This window comes from Ranitomeya imitator, chromosome 6 (assembly GCF_032444005.1).
Source record: "Ranitomeya imitator isolate aRanImi1 chromosome 6, aRanImi1.pri, whole genome shotgun sequence".
In the NCBI taxonomy this organism is placed as follows: domain Eukaryota; kingdom Metazoa; phylum Chordata; class Amphibia; order Anura; family Dendrobatidae; genus Ranitomeya; species Ranitomeya imitator.
In genome coordinates, this window is record NC_091287.1 from 126,610,598 (window position 1) to 126,629,907 (window position 19,310).

Genomic DNA, 19,310 nt, shown 5'->3' on the forward strand with positions numbered 1-19,310 from the left:
TGCAGGTAGCCCATGTGTTCCTCTTTACAGTGGGTGTATAAGTCACTTCAGGTTACTTTACTTATATTCTCCAGTAGGGTATATGCTATGTCTGCATATGTGTTTTGGTTTAACCTTTTTCTTGTCTAAACTACATAGCAAGCATTAGGGTATTTTGAAAATGGCTATAATTAAAGGGAATCTATCCCCTAATCTGAGAGCAGCAGCTGCTTGCTGTAGCTCTGATAAACACTATTGTATCAGCATGAAATTATCATAATAGGACTAGTAAACCTGCAACCATGTATCCTAACCCTGCCCCCCATCACTGATTGGCAGCTTTCTGCCTATACACAGTATACACAGAAAGCTGCCAATCAGAGCTCAGCATTCAGAGAACTGGTAGATCTGCAGCAGATAAAAGAACGATTTTATCAAAACCCCAGTAGTGTCAATGATTGGCTGCAGATCTAACGTGGCATTATAATGTCAAGTGAGCCTCAAGATCAGGAATCAGTAGGGAGGAGAACATCTGTTTTTCTTATTTTACAAGGGGGATTACTTCATTTAAAAAGAATGACCAACCCCCATAAAGTCCAGTGGGAACATCACATAAGCCCATATCATAGATGCACGATTTTACACAAACATATATTATGAGTCAGCACACTGCCATGAATGAATACATGAACTCCACTATTGCAATATACATAAAAACTTAAGGAACTTAGGTAACATTTTTTTTTTATCAAGAAATGAAATTGTTATCCAACCAGATGTACTTTAATTTTGGATGATCTGTAACTGAAATGACTCTCCTAACAATGTGCTCAAACAGACTTCAAGTGAACTGGGGAAGAGATGGCATCCAGGTTTAGCTCTTTAAATCCTTTCTGGGAAAATGGGTGGATCAGGGTGCTATTTGATACACATCTTTCTTGCCAAATGGTTGGATTCATGCATCTGTACCCTTATACCTTTCACATACAGTGGGGCAAAAAAGTATTTAGTCAGTCAGCAATAGTGCAAGTTCCACCACTTAAAAAGATGAGAGGCGTCTGTAATTTACATCATAGGTAGACCTCAACTATGGGAGACAAACTGAGAAAAAAAAATCCAGAAAATCACATTGTCTGTTTTTTTAACAATTTATTTGCATATTATGGTGGAAAATAAGTATTTGGTCAGAAACAAAATTTCATCTCAATACTTTGTAATATATCCTTTGTTGGCAATGACAGAGGTCAAACGTTTTCTGTAAGTCTTCACAAGGTTGCCACACACTGTTGTTGGTATGTTGGCCCATTCCTCCATGCAGATCTCCTCTAGAGCAGTGATGTTTTTGGCTTTTCGCTTGGCAACACGGACTTTCAACTCCCTCCAAAGGTTTTCTATAGGGTTGAGATCTGGAGACTGGCTAGGCCACTCCAGGACCTTGAAATGCTTCTTACGAAGCCACTCCTTCGTTGCCCTGGCGGTGTGCTTTGGATCATTGTCATGTTGAAAGACCCAGCCACGTTTCATCTTCAATGCCCTTGCTGATGGAAGGAGGTTTGCACTCAAAATCTCATGATACATGGCCCCATTCATTCTTTCATGTACCCGGATCAGTCGTCCTGGCCCCTTTGCAGAGAAACAGCCCCAAAGCATGATGTTTCCACCACAATGCTTTACAGTAGGTATGGTGTTTGATGGATGCAACTCAGTATTCTTTTTCCTCCAAACAGGACAAGTTGTGTTTCTACCAAACAGTTCCAGTTTGGTTTCATCAGACCATAGGACATTCTCCCAAAACTCCTCTGGATCATCCAAATGCTCTCTAGCAAACTTCAGATGGGCCCGGACATGTACTGGCTTAAGCAGTGGGACACGACTGGCACTGCAGGATCTGAGTCCATGGTGGCGTAGTGTGTTACTTATGGTAGGCCTTGTTACATTGGTCCCAGCTCTCTGCAGTTCATTCACTAGGTCCCCTCGCGTGGTTCTGGGATTTTTGCTCACCGTTCTTGTGATCATTCTGACCCCACGGGGTGGGATTTTGCGTGGAGCCCCAGATCGAGGGAGATTATCAGTGGTCTTGTATGTCTTCCATTTTCTAATTATTGCTCCCACTGTTGATTTCTTCACTCCAAGCTAGTTGGCTATTGCAGATTCAGTCTTCCCAGCCTGGTGCAGGGCTACAATTTTGTTTCTGGTGTCCTTTGACAGCTCTTTGGTCTTCACCATAGTGGAGTTTGGAGTCAGACTGTTTGTGGGTGTGCACAGGTGTCTTTTTATACTGATAACAAGTTTAAACAGGTGCCATTACTACAGGTAATGAGTGGAGGAAAGAGGAGACTCTTAAAGAAGAAGTTACAGGTCTGTGAGAGCCAGAAATCTTGATTGTTTGTTTCTGACCAAATACTTATTTTCCACCATAATATGCAAATAAATTGTTAAAAAAACAGACAATGTGATTTTCTGGATTTTTTTTTCTCAGTTTGTCTCCCATAGTTGAGGTCTACCTATGATGTAAATTACAGACGCCTCTCATCTTTTTAAGTGGTGGAACTTGCACTATTGCTGACTGACTAAATACTTTTTTGCCCCACTGTATATGGTAACCTTAAATGTGGCCCCAAAGGGTAGCCTTAAAGGGATTGATGTGCAAAACAAGCACCATGGAGTGTCAAATCATGTAAATGCACCTTCCCACCTGCTTGTCCCTTTAATGTTGCTGATGCTAACATAATAAAATTGTGCTAGGAAATAGATGAAATCATACAGCCGTGAACAGATATTACCATAGAGATATGATTACGTGGAGTGACATGAATAGAGGCTGCTTACAGTTACATCTCTCTTATGCTGATCTGACTCCTGCCTCCTGTATATTCTGTACTGATAAATGTGGCTGCTGACATATATGATAGAAAGTAAAAATACAAATCAGCACGAGTGATGACACCCAGTATAATGTGGTGTATAAAGAGGTGGATTGGGGTGACTGCTGTAAGTGAAGACTCTTGACCATTACCCATTTATGTCTCCAGTATAGAATATATTGTTTGTGCTATAATGGGAAAGATAGATGAAGTAGAGATACTTGAGACACTTAGACAGGCCACTGAATTATACAGTATTCCCCCGCACATACCATGCTGTGAAAAATTATTAACCCCCTCCGGATGTCATCTGCTATAACATATTTGTCATGGTGAATGTTTTCTGATCTATTAACCAAACTATAAAGATAAACAAAAAAAAACAACAAACATAACAGTTTTTTACATTTATCGGAAATGAAGAAATCCATCCATAAAGACCTGCAACATAAAAAATATGTGGAATTATAAATGCAATCCTCTGTGCAGTTCTGCTTTTAAAGGAGTTATCCACTACTTTTAATCCTTTTTAGTGAGCCTTAACCCCTTTACCCCCAGGGGTCGTTTGCACGTTATTGACCGGGCCAATTTTTACAATTTTGACCACTGTCCCTTTATGAGGTTATAACTCTGGAACGCTTCAACAGATCCCAGTGATTTTGACATTGTTTTCTCGTGACATATTGTACTTCATGTAATTGGTAAAATTTATTTTATATTACCTGCGTTTATTTGTGAAAAAACAGAAATTTGGCAAAAATTTTGAAAATTTTGCAATTTTCCAACTTTGAATTTTTATGCCCTTAAATCACAACGTTATGTCACACAAAATTCTTAATAAGTAACATTTGCCACATGTCTACGTTACATGAGCACAATTTTGGAACTAAACTTTTTTTGTTAGGGAGTTATAAGGGTTAAAAGTTGACCAGCAATTTCTCATTTTTATAACACCATTTTTTTAGGGACCACATCACATTTCAAGTCACTTTGAGGGGGTCTATATGATAGAAAATACCCAAGTGTGACACTATTTTAAAAACTGAACCCCCCAAGGTGCTCAAAACCACATTCAAGAAGTTTATTAACCCTTCAGGTGTTTCACAGGAATTTTTGGAATGTTTAAAAAAAATGAACATTTAACTTTTTTTCACAAAAAATTTATTTTGGCTCCAATTTGTTTTATTTTACCAAGAGTAACAGGAGGAATTGGACCCCAAAAGTTGTTGTACAATTTGTTCTGAGTATGCTGATACCCCATATGTGGGGGTAAACCACTGTTCCGGCGCATGGCAGAGCCCAGAAGGGAAGGAGCGCCATTTGACTTTTAAATGCAAAATTGACTGGAATTGAGATAGAACGCCATGTCGCATTTGGAGAGCCCCTGATGCGCCTAAATATTGAAACACCCACAAGTGACACCATTTTGGAAAGTAGACCCCTTAAGGAACTTATCTAGATGCGTGGTGAGCACTTTGACCCACCAAGTGCTTCACAGAAGTTTATAATGTAGAGCCGTAAAAATAAAAAAATCATATTTTTTTTCACAAAAATGATATTTTTGCCCCCAATATTTTATTTTTCCAAGGGTAACAGAAGAAATTGGACTCCGAAAGTTGTTGTGCAATTTGTCCTGAGTACGCTGATACCCCATATGTGGGGGCAAACCACTGTTTGGGTGCATGGCAGAGCGCGGAAGGGGAGGAGCGCCGTTTGACTTTCCAATGCAAAATTGACTGGAATTGAGATGGGACGCCATGTCACATTTGGAGAGCCCCTGATGTGCCTAAACACAGAAACCCCCCACAAGTGACACCATTTTGGAAAGTAGACCCCCCCTAAGGAACTTATCTAGATGTGTGGTGAGCACTTTGAACCCCCAATATGTGAGGGGGGAATCACCGTTTGGGCGCATGGCAGAGCTCGGAAGGGAAGGAGCTCTGTTTGGAATGCAGACTTAGATGGAATGGTCTGCAGGCATCACATTGCGTTTGCAGAGCCCCTCATGTACATAAACAGTAGAAACCTCCCACAAGTGACCCCATATTGTAAACTAGACCCCCAAGGAGCTCATCTAGATGTGTTGTGAGAACTTTGAACCCCCAAGTGTTTCACTACAGTTTATAACAAAGATCCGTGAAAATAAAAGAATCCTTTTTTTCACACAAAATATTTTTTAGCCCCCGGTTTTGTATTTTCCCAAGGGTAACAGGAGAAATTGGACCCCAAAAGTTGTTGTCCAATTTGTCCTGAGTACGCTGATACCCCATATGTTGGGGTAAACGCCTGTTTGGGTGCACACGAGAGCTCGGAAGGGAAGGAACACTGTTTTACTTTTTCAACGCAGAATTGGCTGGAATTGAGATCGGACGCCATGTCACGTTTGGAGAGCCCCTGATGTGCCTACACAGTGGAAAGCCCCCAATTCTAACTGAAACCCTAACCCAAACACACCCCTAACCCTAATCCCAACCCTAACCACACCCCTAATTCCAACCGTAAATGTAATCCAAACTTTAACTTTAGCCCCAACCCTAAGCCTAACTTTAGCCCCAACCCTAACCCTAACTTTAGCCCCAACCCTAACCCTAACTTTAGCCCCAACCCTAACCTTAACTTTAGCTCCAACTCTAATCCTAATGGGAAAATGGAAATAAATACATTTTTTAAAATTTTATTATTTTTCCCTAACTGAGGGGGTGATGATGGGGGTTTGATTTACTTTTATAGCGGGTTTTTTAGTGGATTTTTATGATTGGCAGCCGTCACACACTAAAAGTCGCTCCACATTTTGAGAGGTATAATTTTTCCATATTTTGGTCCAAAGAGTCATGTGAGGTCTGTTTTTTTGCAGGACAAGTTGATGTTTTTATTGGTACCATTTTCGGGCACGTGACTTTTTTGATCGCTTTTTATTCCGATTTTTGTGAGGCAGTATGACCAAAAATCAGCTATTCATGAATTTCTTTTTGGGGGGGAGCGCTTATACCATTCCGTGGTTGGTAAAATTGATAAAGCAGTTTTATTCTTCAGGTCAGAACGATTACAGCGATACCTCATTTATATCATTTTTTTATGTTTTGGCGCTTTTATACGATAAAAACTATTTTATCTAAAAAATAATTATTTTTGCATCGCTGTATTCTGAGGACTATAACGTTTTTATTTTTTCGTTGATGATGCTGTATGGCAGCTCATTTTTTGCGGGACAAGATGACGTTTTCAGCGGTACCATGGTTATTTATATCCGTCTTTTTGATCGCGTGTTATTCCACTTTTTGTTTGGCGGTATGATAATAAAGCATCGTTTTTTCCCTGTTTTTTTTTTATGGTGTTCACTGAATGGATTAACTAGTGGGATAGTTTTATAGGTCGGTTGTTTTTTTATTTAGATAAAGAAATGTATTTATTGGAACAATATTTTTTTTTTTTTAGTTAGGATTTTTTTTTTTCTTTTTACACATGTAAATGTTTTTTTTTTTTACATTTTTACATTTCCCCGGGGGGGAACATCACTGTATAGTGACAGATCGCTGATCTGACACTTTGCAGTGCACTGTGTCAGATCAGCGATCACACAGGCACTGCAGGGAGGCTTCCCGATGCCTGCTTTGAGCAGGTGCTTGAAAGCCACCTCCCTGCAGGACCCGGAAGGCCCTCCGCGGCCATTTTGGATTGGCGCCTGCAGGGAGGAGGAGGTAGGAGACCCTCGAAGCAACGCAATCACATCGAGTTGCTCCGAGGGTCTCAGGGAAGCACGCAGGGAGCCCCCTCCATGCGCAATGCTTCCCTGTGCCACCGGAACGCTGTGATCATCTTTGATCACAGCGTTCCAGGGGTTAATGTGCCAGGAGCGGTCTGTGACCGCTCCTGACACATAGTGCCGGATGTCAGCTGCGATAGTCAGCTGACACCCGGCCGCGATTGGCCGCACTCCCCCGTGAGCGCGGCTGATCGCGCTGGACGTACTATTCCGTCCATGGGAAGTAGGGCCCACCCCACCCCACATGGAAGGAATAGTACGTCCAATGACAGAAAGGGGATAAAGAGATTTTCCCATGAACTAAAGTTAATTTTAATCAATACATCTTGGAGTAACAATAAGTTTCACAATAGGATATATTTAAATAAAATGTTCCTGAACTGAGATAATCTTATAAATGTGCCCCTGCTGTGTACTGTCCAATGGCTGTGTCTGACCGAACAAGGACATGGTCTGATAATACCACAGCTCCTGGGCAGAGGAGGACGCAAAACACCGGACAATACGGGATCACAGCTGATTCTTTCTTTGAGATACAGTAAAACATTGCTTAAAAACAGGCAGGGAAACGTTTTGCCTCACAAAAATAATCAACTGTGATCCCATGCTGTAATGTCTATATACTCTCTTTTGCTTTTTCCCCTGCCCAGGAGCTGTGGTATGATCAGACCATGTCCCTGTACGGTCAGACACGGCCATTACACAGTACACAGCAGGGGCACATTTATAAGATTATCTCAGCAGAGGAACATTTTACTTAGACACATCCAACTGTGGAAATTATTATTATTCCAAGATGTATTGATTAATATCAACTTTTGTTTGTGGGAAAACCCCCTTAATCCCTTTCCGACATTGGGCATAACAGTACGCCCAAGTCGGACTCCCTCTGTTTGGTGTAGGCTCCGGCACTGAGCCCACACCTTTTTGGGCACACAACAGCTGATCTATGCAGCTGACATGTGCCCGCAACAGCCACGGTTGGAATCACGATCCAACCGTGGCTGTTAACTAGTTAAATGCCGCTGTCAATCTATGACAGAGGCATTTAACTCATACTTACCAGAATTGTGACACTAATCCTGCCCATCGGTGACCCCGTCATATGATCGCGGGTCACTGATGGTTCGGCATGACAGCCAGTGGTTTGCGGCAGACCTCTCTGGTTGTCATTGCCAGATTGCTATGAGTGCCGCTCATAGCAAGTGAGCATTTCTGCTACACACACACACAGGCGATCTGATCATCGCCTGTGTGTAGCAGAGGCGATCGAAGTACTGTAGCCTCTAGTCTCCCATGGAAACTATTGAAGCATGAAAAGAGTAAAAAAAAATGTTTTTAAAAAATAAAAAAAAATAAAAAATTATAAAAATTCAAATCACCCCTTTTGTCCCATTCAAAATAAAACAATAAAAAACCAAATATACACATATTTGCTATCGTGGCGTTCAGAATAGCTCGATCTATCAATATAAAAAAATAATTAACCCAATCACTGAACGGTGTAATGAGAAAAAATATCAAAACCCCAGAATTACGTTTTTTGATCGCCGCTACATTGTAATAAAATGCAATAACGGGCGATCAAAAGATCGTATCTGCACCAAAATGATATCAATAAAAATGTCAGCTAGGTGCACAAAAGTAAGCCCTCACCCAGCCCCAAATCAGGAAAAGTGGAGATGCTACAGGTCTCGGAATATGGCGCCATTTTTTTTTTTTACAAATTTTGGATTTTTTTTCAAATAAAACAGAACTTACACATGTTTGGTGTCTATGAACTCATAATGACCTGGAGAATCATAATGTCAGGTCAGTTTTAACATTTAGTGAACATGGTAAAGAAAAAACAACAACTGTAGAATATCACTTTTTTTTGCAGTTTCACCACATTTTAAATTATTTTCCTGTTTTCCAGTACACATACACAATATGTTAAAACCAATGGTGTTGTTCAAAAGTACAACTTGTCCCACATAAAACAACCCCTCACATGGTCTTATTGACCAAACAATAAAAAAGATATGGCTCTGGGAAGAAGGGGAGCAAGATGGAAATTTACCCCTGGTCGTTAAGGGGTTAAAAAAATACTGTTTGTTCCACCATGGGTCCATTAATAAAGGGTTTACCAGTAGAGGACAACCTGTTTGAGTGGGTGTTTCATGAAAATAAATACTTTCTTCATAGGTTTGTACCCTGGTGATCAGCTGATTACATGTGGCCCAAATGCTGAAGTCTTTTTTGGGTCATACTTTTTAAATTCTATAGTGTACAGCTCACTGCCAAGGTTACCAACCACTTCAGAGGTGGCTGGTTTCCAAGGAAGGGAGCCAGCAACCTGCGAGCAGTTTACCATAAAAATCATTGCACTCCTCTGGTGCTGCAGAGGAAAAACTTATTCTGCTAGCTGCCTAAATAATAATTTTAATAATAATAATTGTATCTTTGTAGCGCCAACATATTCTGCAGCACTTTACATTTTAGAGGGTACTTGTACAGACAATAAAAAACATTACAAAAAGGTGGATGGTAACAATTGCTTTCATTGTTCTGACCAGCCATAATGTAATAAATTGGGTGTTCATGTAATGCTGCATGAACCAGTAACTAACCAGTGTGTGTACAGTACAGACACAAGGGGCTATTAAATGCATAAAGCGTGTGAGAACATGATACAAGAATCCTGGTTATAAAGAAAATTTTGAAAGGGCAACACCGGGATAGTTAGATAAATATGCTGAGGCGGTAGGCCAGTCTGAAGAAATGCATTTTTAGGGCACACTTAAAACTGTGGCTATTAGGGATTAATCGAATTATCCTGGGTAGTACATTCCAAAGCATTGGTGCAGCACGCAAGAAGTCTTGGAGATGGGAGTGGGAGGTTGTGATTATTGAGGATGTTAACCTTAGGTTATTAACAGAACGGAGGTCAAGGGTAGGATAGTAGACTGAGATATAGGAGGAGATATAGGGTGGTGCTAAACCATGGAGCGCTTTGTGTGTGAGAGTGATAAGTTTATATTGAACTTTGAAGTGGATGGGTAACCAGTGCAATGACTGACACAATGTAGAGGCTTCGGTGTAAAGGTTGGTGAGGAATATGATCTTGGCTGCAGAATTCAAGACTGGAGAGGGGAGAGTTTGGTAAGAGGGAGACCGATTAGTAGAAGGTTACAACAGTCCAGACGAGAATGAATAAGAGCAACCGTAAGAGTTTTTGCAGAGTCGAAAGTAAGAAAACGTTGAATTCTAGAAATGTTTTTGAGGTGTAGATAACAAGAGTGAGCCAGTGATCGCATGTTTGGGTGAATGAAAGCTCTGAATCAAGTATGACACCAAGATGTGTTACTGGGGAGTAATGGTATAATAAGAAGCTGAAGTGGCAATGTCGAGCATAGGTAGGTTAGGAGAGGGAAGAAACACAAGGAGTTCAGTTTTGACAGGTTAAGTTTTAGATAGAGGAAGGACATGATGTTGGAGACAGAGGTAAGACAATCACTGGTGTTTTGTAATAATGCAGGTGTGATGTCAGGAGACAATGTGTAATTGGGTGTCATCAGCATAGAGGTGGTACTGGAAACCAAATCTACTGATTGTTTGTCTAATGGGGGCAGTATACAAGGAGAGGAGGAGGGGGCCTAGGACTGATCCGTGAGGAACCCCAACAGTAAGGGGAAGATAAGAGGAGGAGCCAGCAAAAGATACAGTGAAGAATTTGTCAGAGAGGTATGAGGAGAACCAGTAGAGAACGGTGTCCTTGAGGCTGATGGAGCGGAGGATAGTGAGGAGGAGTTGATGATCCACAGTGTCAAACGCTGCAGAGAGATCCAGGAGAATTAGCATGGAGTAGTGACCATTATATTAAGCTGCTAGTAGATCATTAGAGACTTTAGTGAGGGCAGTTTCAGTAGAGGGTAAAGAGTGGAAACTGGAGTGTAGAAGGTCAGGAAGAGAGTGATCAGAGAGATAGCGGATCAGACAGGAGTGGACCAAGCGTTCCAGGAATTTAGAGATGAAGGGAAGATTAGAGACAAGTCTATAGTTAGCAGCACAGTTTTGGTCAAGGGATTTTTTTTACGTAATGGATGATGGCATGTTTAAATGAGGAGGGAAAGATACCGGCAGAGAGAGGTTGAATAATGAGTGGTGACAACAGGGGAAAGGGATTGGAGGAGATGTAAGGAAATAGGGTCACTGGTGCAAGTAGTAGGGCAAGAAGATGCAAGGAGTCTGATCACGTCTTCTTCCGTGACTGGTTCAAAGACAAAGAGTGAGCTAGATGCAGTGGCGGAGGGAGGACAGTGCATGGTATGAGGGTTTGGATGAAAATTTCCTGTGGCATATGGTCATTTTTTCTTTGAAATAATTGGCCAGATCGTCAGCGCAAAGAACCATGGTTGGGGCCTGCACTCTTGGATTGTGTAGGGAATGAAAAGTGTCAAAGAGAGTTTTAGGATTGTTGGGTTGTGAGGTGATGAGGGTGTTGAAATAGGCTTGTTTGGAGTGGTGAAGGGCAGAGTTTTAAGTTTTAAGCATAAACTTGTAAACAATTAAATCTTCTGGCAGATTCAATTTTCTCCAGGGTCATTCGGCACACCTGGAGGGAGCACCACTGTAGGAAATGTGTTTGCAGCATGTGCCAGGGTTGTCGTCGTCTGTGCCAGGTTGTTCTATGTATAGGAGGTGCAGCTTCATCCAGGGTACTTTGCAGAGGGAGAAGATTGGGGCCAATGATGACTGCAAATTCTACACAAGTTTCTGGGTGTTAATGGCACATATATTTCTATTATTGTGGAAAAAAGGGGGTGTCCTGAGTGGGATGACAGTTCTTGACAGAGAATGAAAGAAGGTTGTGGTCAGAGAACGGTAGAGAGGAGTTGGTAAAATCATATACTAAGCAAAGCTGGAAGAAGACCAGGTCCAGGGAATTTCCATCTTCATGCGTAAGAGAGATAGTAAGCTGTGAAAGGCTGAATGTGGAGGTCAGAAATAAAAGGTGAGTGGCAGATGCGGAGAAGGGGAAAACCAATGGGGATGTTAAAGTCTCCCATGATGCGGGCGGGATGTCACAGGAGAGAAAATGTGGAAGCCAGGTGGCAAAGTGATACAGGAACTACAGGAGGGACCCAGAGGATGATACACAACCACCACTTGCATGGAGAAGGGGATGTAGAGTCTGACAGCGTGTACCTCAAAAGAAGGGAAGACAAGTGAGGGTACTTGGGGGATAACCTGAAAGGTACATTTTGTTGATGGGAGCAGATCAACGCCTCCTCCTGGTCTGTTATCCGATCTTGGAGTATGAGAGAAATGTAGTCCACCATATGAGAAATCAGCAGCAGCAGCGATGGTGTCTGACTGCTGGATCCAGGTTTCAGCAGGAGCCAGAAGGTTAAAAGGAATCTGTCACCTAATTTTGGCCCTAGAAATACATGCAGCCACACACTCCGGTCCCGAGTCCCGGCTGTTGATGCAGGAGACTCGTGCGAGTTTCTGACATCACACTCGCAAGTGTGACACCGGCCACGCAGGAGTATGTAATATATAATGTCCTTTCTTTTTTACCAAATAAATATTTTTTTTTTTTTAAAATGGCGTGGGCTCCCGTGCAATTTTCAAAACTGGCAGAGGGAAAGCCAGTGACGGAGGACTGATGTTTATAGCCTGGGAAGGGGGCAATACCCATGGAGCTTTCCAGGCTATTAATATCAGCACACAGCTGTATACTTAGCCTTTACTGGCTATTAAAATAGGGGGACCCCCTCAAAAATGAGGTGGGGTCCCCTTATAATTAATAATCAGCAAAGGCTAGGCAGACAGTTGCAGGCTGATATTAATAGCCTAGGAAGGGACCATTGATATTGCCCCCCGGCTACAAACACCAGCTCTCAGCCGCCCCAGAAATGGTGCATCTCTAAGATGCGCCAATTCCGGCACTTAGCCTCGCTCTTCCCACTTGCCCTGTAGCGGTGGCAAGTGATAGTTTGAGGGTTAATGTCACCTTTGTAATGTAAGGTGACACCAAGACGATTAGTAATGGAGACACGTCAATAAGATGCCTATCCATTACTAATCCTATAGTTGTTACAGGTTAAATAAAGACACATCCAGAATAAAGTATTTTAATGAAATAAAACACAACACAGTTTTCTCATTTTTATTGTTCTGCTAACTCTGAATCCCTCGATCTCCTGCAAAAAAAATAAAATAATCAACCAACACAAATACTCCCTATTCCGACGTAGTCCTTAATAACGAGTGTCCCACGACAAGTCCAGCTCTGTCACATCTTGATGCCTGACATCCAGATGTAGTAGAGCTTCTAGATGACTGCCGGAGATTACTCTCCGGCGTTTACCTGCACTGCAGTGTTCTTACAATCAGCTGACTGTGAGAACCAGCCTAGTAACTGGAGGTAACCCCGGCGGTCACGTGCATGGCAGTTCTCGCAGTGAGCTCAGTCATCGCGAGAACTGCAGTTGACGCAAACTTACGGCGTTCACAAGGTAAGAGATTATTTCAGTTAGTTTGCATGCGTAGTAAACTGCGTTTACGCAGTTATTACATATGTGACTAATAATTAGATGTGGTTTTACCGCATCTAATGTTAGTCTATGGTAAATTTACGCTGTGGGGATGGAGCGTCTGCGCATCGTAAATAGACATGCTGCGGTCTATAAAGGTCTGCCGCCTGCGTCTTTATACATATAGCGGAGATGGGATTTCATGAAATCCCCTCCACTGTGCTGTAACATCTGGACACTGCGGGTTTGATGCTGTAGATGTACGTTTCCTGACCCTGGAAACATACCTTTAAACTCTTTGAGCAAGTGACATGACCTTACAACTTAAGGGACCAGCTAAGTAAGGCTGGTTTCACATTTGCAGACAAAGGCTTTGCGGAGGGCTGCGTAGTTCCTCTGTTAAGCCCCGCCAACTGCCTTGCCTCTTCCTTCAGCTCTGCCTATGTCTGCATGTATTTTGCGTACCCTTTAACATTGGGTACACGGGCCATGCGGATGTATGCAGATGCCGCCGCATCCTTCGTTTTGTCGCTGCGCCAACCTGCGTCAAACGCAACATGTATTTTGTTGCGGTCGGCGCAGCATCAAGACGACGCATGCGGAGGCATCCGCATACATCCGCTTACATCCGCATACATCCGCTTAGCCTGCATGCCCAATGTTAATGATAGGGTACGCTTGCCGACATAGGCGGAACTGAAAGAAGTGGCCCAGCAGTGGGTGGGGATTAACAGAAGAACTACGCAGCCCTCCGCAAAGTCTTTATCCGCAAATGTGAAACTAGCCAGTGGTTCATTCTTACTGATGAGTCAAACTGTCAATCATCAGGAGCACAACACCCCCCTCTTGGTAACAAGAAATCTGGGAGGACTTTTCCATCATTATTTTGCAACCACACTGCAAAAAAACACAGACATGTATTTTATGGGCATTTGTTCTTCCTTGTGAAAATGTCAGATAAAACAGCTATGTAATTCAGAGATCGCGCCAGAGACACAATCTATTGGGCTGCCTCTCTCTCAGTATACATTGACAGCCTGGATTATTCATTGAAATGCACTACACCATTAGTGCAGTGTGTTATCTATGTGCTCAAGATCCCTTGTGAAACTAATGGAAAAAATGCATTCAAATGTTTAAAAATATGTAGGAAAGCATAATTTAAAAAATCATATATAAATAAATACCGTATATACTCGAGTATAAGCCAAGAATTTCAGCCCATTTTTTTAGGCTGAAATTGCCCCTCTCGGCTTATACTCGAGTCATACCCAGGGGTCGGCAGGGGAGGGGGAGCAGCAGCTGTGTAATAATACTCACCTGCTCCTGGCGTGGTCCCTGCATGTCCCTGGATCTCCGGGTGCCGGCAGCTTCTTCCTGTAGTGAGCGGTCACATGGTACCGCTCATTACAGTAATGAATATGGACCCGGCTCCACTCCCATAGGGGTGGAGCCGCATATTCATTACTGTAAGAGCGGTACCATGTGACCGCTCAATACAGGAAGAAGCTGTCAGAGCCTGGAGAACCAGGGAATGCATCGCGCCAGGAGCAGGTGAGTATAACGCAGTGTGCGATATTCACCTGTTTCCTGTTCCACCGTCAGCGCCGCTGCGTCTTCCCCATCCTCTGCAGTGATGCTCAGGTCAGGGGGCGTGGTGATGCAATTAATGTGCAGCATTATATGGGGCAAATATCTGTATGGGGCCATGTGCAGCATTATATGGGGCAAATATCTGTATGGGGCCATGTACAGCATTATATGGGGCAAATATCTCTATGGAGCATCTTATGGGGCCATGTGCAGCATTATATGGGGCAAATATCTCTATGGAGCATCTTATGGGTCCATAATCAGCATTTGTGGAGCATTATATGGGGAAAATGTGTCTATGGAGCATCTTATGGGGCCATAATCAGCATTTGTGCAGCATTATATGGGGCATATTTTAATATGGAGCATCTTATGGGGCCCATCATATACTCTATGGGGCTCCTGATTCAATATGGATATTCAAAAACACTTAAACTACTGATGTCTCAATTAATTTTACTTTTATTGGTATCTATTTTTATTTTTGAAACTTACCAGTAGCTGCTGCATTTTCCACCTTAGGCTTATACTCGAGTCATTAAGTTTTCCCATTTTTTTGTGGCAAAATTAGTGGTCTCGGCTTATACTCGGGTCGGCTTATATACGAGTATATACGGTAAATATATTTTTCAAAATTAAAAGTACAAAATTAGATTTGTTTCCATAAAGTAATTTTCTTGTGCAAAAGTTTCAAAATATTGACAAAAATATTTTTTTTAATGTCTGTAATCATATTGACCTCTACTACTGTATATACTACATTTTTATTTATCCTGAAAGCTGGACTAAATAATAATGAAATAATAAATAAAATACAAAAGCAGTGCCAGAATTGTTGTTTTTGGTTTATCCATCCTACCAAAAACTGGAATAAAAAGTGCTAAAAAAATACCCCCAAATTTTATCTATGTAAACTATATATTGCCATGCAAAAATAACTGCTTATAAAAACGGATGCCATGTTGCATGGATGTAAAACTAGGCATTCAGATGCAAAACAGATGACATACTGGGGTAAAATGGCATATGTATGACAATACAGATGAAAAATTGTAATTTTTTCTGGATGAAAATCAGATGATTTTTCATATGTTCGGATGAAGTTAGCCTTAGATTGGCTTAATTTTAGCAGAACTTACCTCTTTTTTTTTTTTCTATTTTTCTGACATTCAACAGGATACTGACATGAAGGATATGATGCTTCATCTGGAAAACGTACTGGCTTCCAGTTGTTTGGGTGAGACAACATTAGACTGTAGAAGCTATAATGTATATTATCAGTACAAGTGACTCATTTTTCCTGGAATCAAGATAGCGATCGAAATGCCATGTAAAATTATTTAAATTGAGCGTGAGAATAACAATAGGCAAAAAAGTCCAAGAGGTATATTCCAGGCTATAGTATTTTCTCCACTGCAGCTCACCTAATGTATGATATAAGATGTACTTACAGTAGAAAATGTGATATAAATTGAGTTAGGAAGGAATTACCTAGGAGATTCCATGGTAAGTGCTGGTGGCCTGAATGGAAAATAAGATGAAATCGATAATGAAATACTTATCATCCAATAATGGGAATTTATTGGATCATATGTTTAAAATAAATACTTTATAGTAGTATCATAAAGTTTAAATGCATTTGTAGTCAGAGGCGACTGCTTCAGACGCTTACATTATATAATGGTTTCCCATTTTCACACAATACTTTACTTCAAGCATGAGATATTTTTACATTATTACTATGATATCCTGAACAAAAAGCGTAATGGTGAAAAAAGGTTGTGCAAGATGGTTACATTTGACTGACACTCCTTTTTGTCAATTATGATCTGACACATTTTCTATACTTAAGCTTGAAAATCTCCACAGCACAATAAATCTATATATGTGTCTATATGAAAGAATTTTGCTTTTGTTATCTCTGTGATCCTAAAGAGCAGTTAAAAAAGCATTGGTAATCCCTGAAGCAATTGCTAATAGCAAGTGAAACCCCAATATGCAAAACTAATATTCCTATTTTTAACCCCTTTACAATTCTGACCAGTGTCACTTTATGAGGCAATAATAACTCTGGAACGCTTCTGTGGATCCCACTGATTTTGAAACTTTTTTTTCGTGACATATTGTACTTCATGATAGTGGTAAAATTTCTTTGAAAACTATACCCCTCAAGGTGCTCAAAACCACATCCAAGAAGTTTGTTAACCCTTCGGGTGCTTCACAGGAATTAATGGAATGTGGAAGGAAAAAAACGAACATTTACATTTTTTTCACATACATTTTACTTTACACCCAAATTTCTTTATTTTCACAAGGGGAACAGGAGAAAATGGACCCCAAAATTTGAAAATGTGTTGTGCAATTTCTCCAGAGCACATCGATTCCCCATATATGAGGGAAAAGTACAGTTTGGGCTCATAGTAGGGTTAAGCAGCACAGTTTGACTTTTTGAAAGCAAAATTGGCTGGAATCGAAAGCGGACGCTATGTCTCTTTTGGGGAGCCCCTGGTGTGCCTAAACAATGAAAACCCCTCACAAGTAACCCCATTTTGGAAACTAGGCCCCTCAAGAAACGTATCAAGATGTGTGGGAGCACCTTTAACCCCCAGGCCCTTCACAGAAATTTATAACATTGAGCCTTGAAAACAAAAAATCAAATTTTTTTCCCCCCAAATGTTCGTTTAGTCCAGAAAATTATATTTTCACAAGGGTAACCAGAGAAAATGGACCCAAAAAATGTTGTGCAATTTCTCCTGAGTATGCCGACACCCCATTTTGGGGGAAAAGTACTGTTGGGCAGGGCAGGGCTTGAAAGGGAAGTAGCAGCGTTAGTAGTTAGAACACAAAATTTACTGGAATCATTAGTGGATGCTATGTCGCACTTGGAGAGCCCTTGATGTGCCTAAACAGTGTAAAACCTCCACAAATGGTACCATTTTGGAAACTAGACCCCTTAAGGAATGTCTAGATGTCTGGTGAGCATCTTGAACCCCAGGTGCTTCATAGTAGTTTTTTAAGTTGAGCTGTGAAAAAAAAATCAAATTTTTCCCACAAAAAAATATTTTAGCACCAATTTTTTTTTTACAAGGGCAACAGGAGAAATTGCACCATAAAATGTGTTGTGCAATTTCTCCTGAGTACGCTAATACCCCATATGTGGGGGAAAACTACTGTTTGAGCGCACAGCAGGGCTCAGAAGGGAAGATGCACTGTTTGACTTTTTGAATGCAAAATTTGCTGGAAATATTAGCACATGCCATGTCTCGTTTGGAGAGCTGTTGTGAATTCTGTGGCTGAGTTCACTTCTGTGGTCACAAGTGGTATTGCAGTCTCTGGGCTTCCTCCCTCAGGTGTTTTGGTGAGCTCGTTGGCTGCCTTGCTATTTAGCTCCACCTGAGTCTGTCTTCCTTGCTCCTTGTCAATGTTCCAGTGTTGGATCTGAGCTACTGCATCTTTCCTTGGGCCTGCTGCTCTGCTAGATAAGTGCTTCTAGTTTGTTTTCTGTTTTTTCTGTCCAGCTTGTTATTATCTTTTGCTGGAAGCTCTGAGAAGCAAAGGGGTGCACCGCCGTGCTGTTAGTTCGGCACGGTGGGTCTTTTTGCCCCTTTGCGTGGTTTTCGTTTTAGGGTTTTTTGTAGACTGCATAGTTCTCTTTGCTATCCTCGCTCTGTCTAGAATATCGGGCCTCACTTTGCTGAATCTATTTCATTCCTACGTTTGTCTTTTCATCTTGCTAACAGTCATTATATGTGGGGGGCTGCCTATTCCTTTGGGGTATTTCTCTGAGGTAAGTCAGGCTTGTATTTCTATCTTCAGGCTAGTCAGCTCCTCAGGCAGTGCCGAGTTGCATAGGTAGTTGTTAGGCGCAATCCACTGCTGCTTCCAGTTGTGTGAGGACAGTTCAGGTACTGCAGTCTACAGAGATTCCACGTCTCAGAGCTCGTCCTGTTGTTTTGGGTTTTTGCCAGATCTCTGTATGTGCGCTGATTACTGCACGCTGTGTTGCCTGATTGCCAGCCATAACAGTACAAGGAGCCAATTCAATGATTTCCAATAGAGGGAAAAAAGAAATCCTGACATCATTTTTTTTTCTTAGCTCTGTCTTCAGTCTTTTTTTTCCCCTAGACATTAGAGTGCTTCAGGACACAGCTGTGGACATGGATATTCAGGCTCTGTGCTCCTCAATGGATAATCTCGTTGTAAATGTACAAAAGATTCAAGATACTATTGATCAGAAATCGATGCTAGAACCAAGAATTCCGATTCCTGATTTGTTTTTTGGTGACAGAACTAAGTTCCTGAGCTTCAGAAATAATTGTAAGCTATTTTTGGCCTTGAAACCTCATTCTTCTGGTAATCCTATTCAACAGGTTTTGATTATTATTTCTTTTTTGCGCGGCGACCCACAGGACTGGGCGTTTTCTCTTGCACCAGGAGATTCTGCATTGAGTAATGTTGATGCATTTTTCCAGGCGCTGGGATTGCTTTACGATGAGCCTAATTCAGTGGATCAAGCTGAGAAAAATCTGCTGGCTTTATGCCAGGGTCAGGATGATGTAGAAGTATATTGTCAGAAATTTAGAAAAT

At 41.5% G+C, this 19,310-nt stretch overlaps 1 protein-coding gene across 1 annotated transcript in view; it reads left to right on the plus strand.

Moving 5' to 3' along the window:
• The window catches only part of NEK11 (NIMA related kinase 11), a 406,370-nt gene that overhangs the window by 309,695 nt on the left and 77,365 nt on the right, over positions 1 to 19,310 (plus strand). The window contains exon 14 of the mRNA XM_069730081.1: positions 15,900 to 15,960. Within this exon, the coding sequence (XP_069586182.1) occupies positions 15,900 to 15,960 (61 nt within the window). The remainder of the gene's footprint in view (positions 1 to 15,899; positions 15,961 to 19,310) is intronic.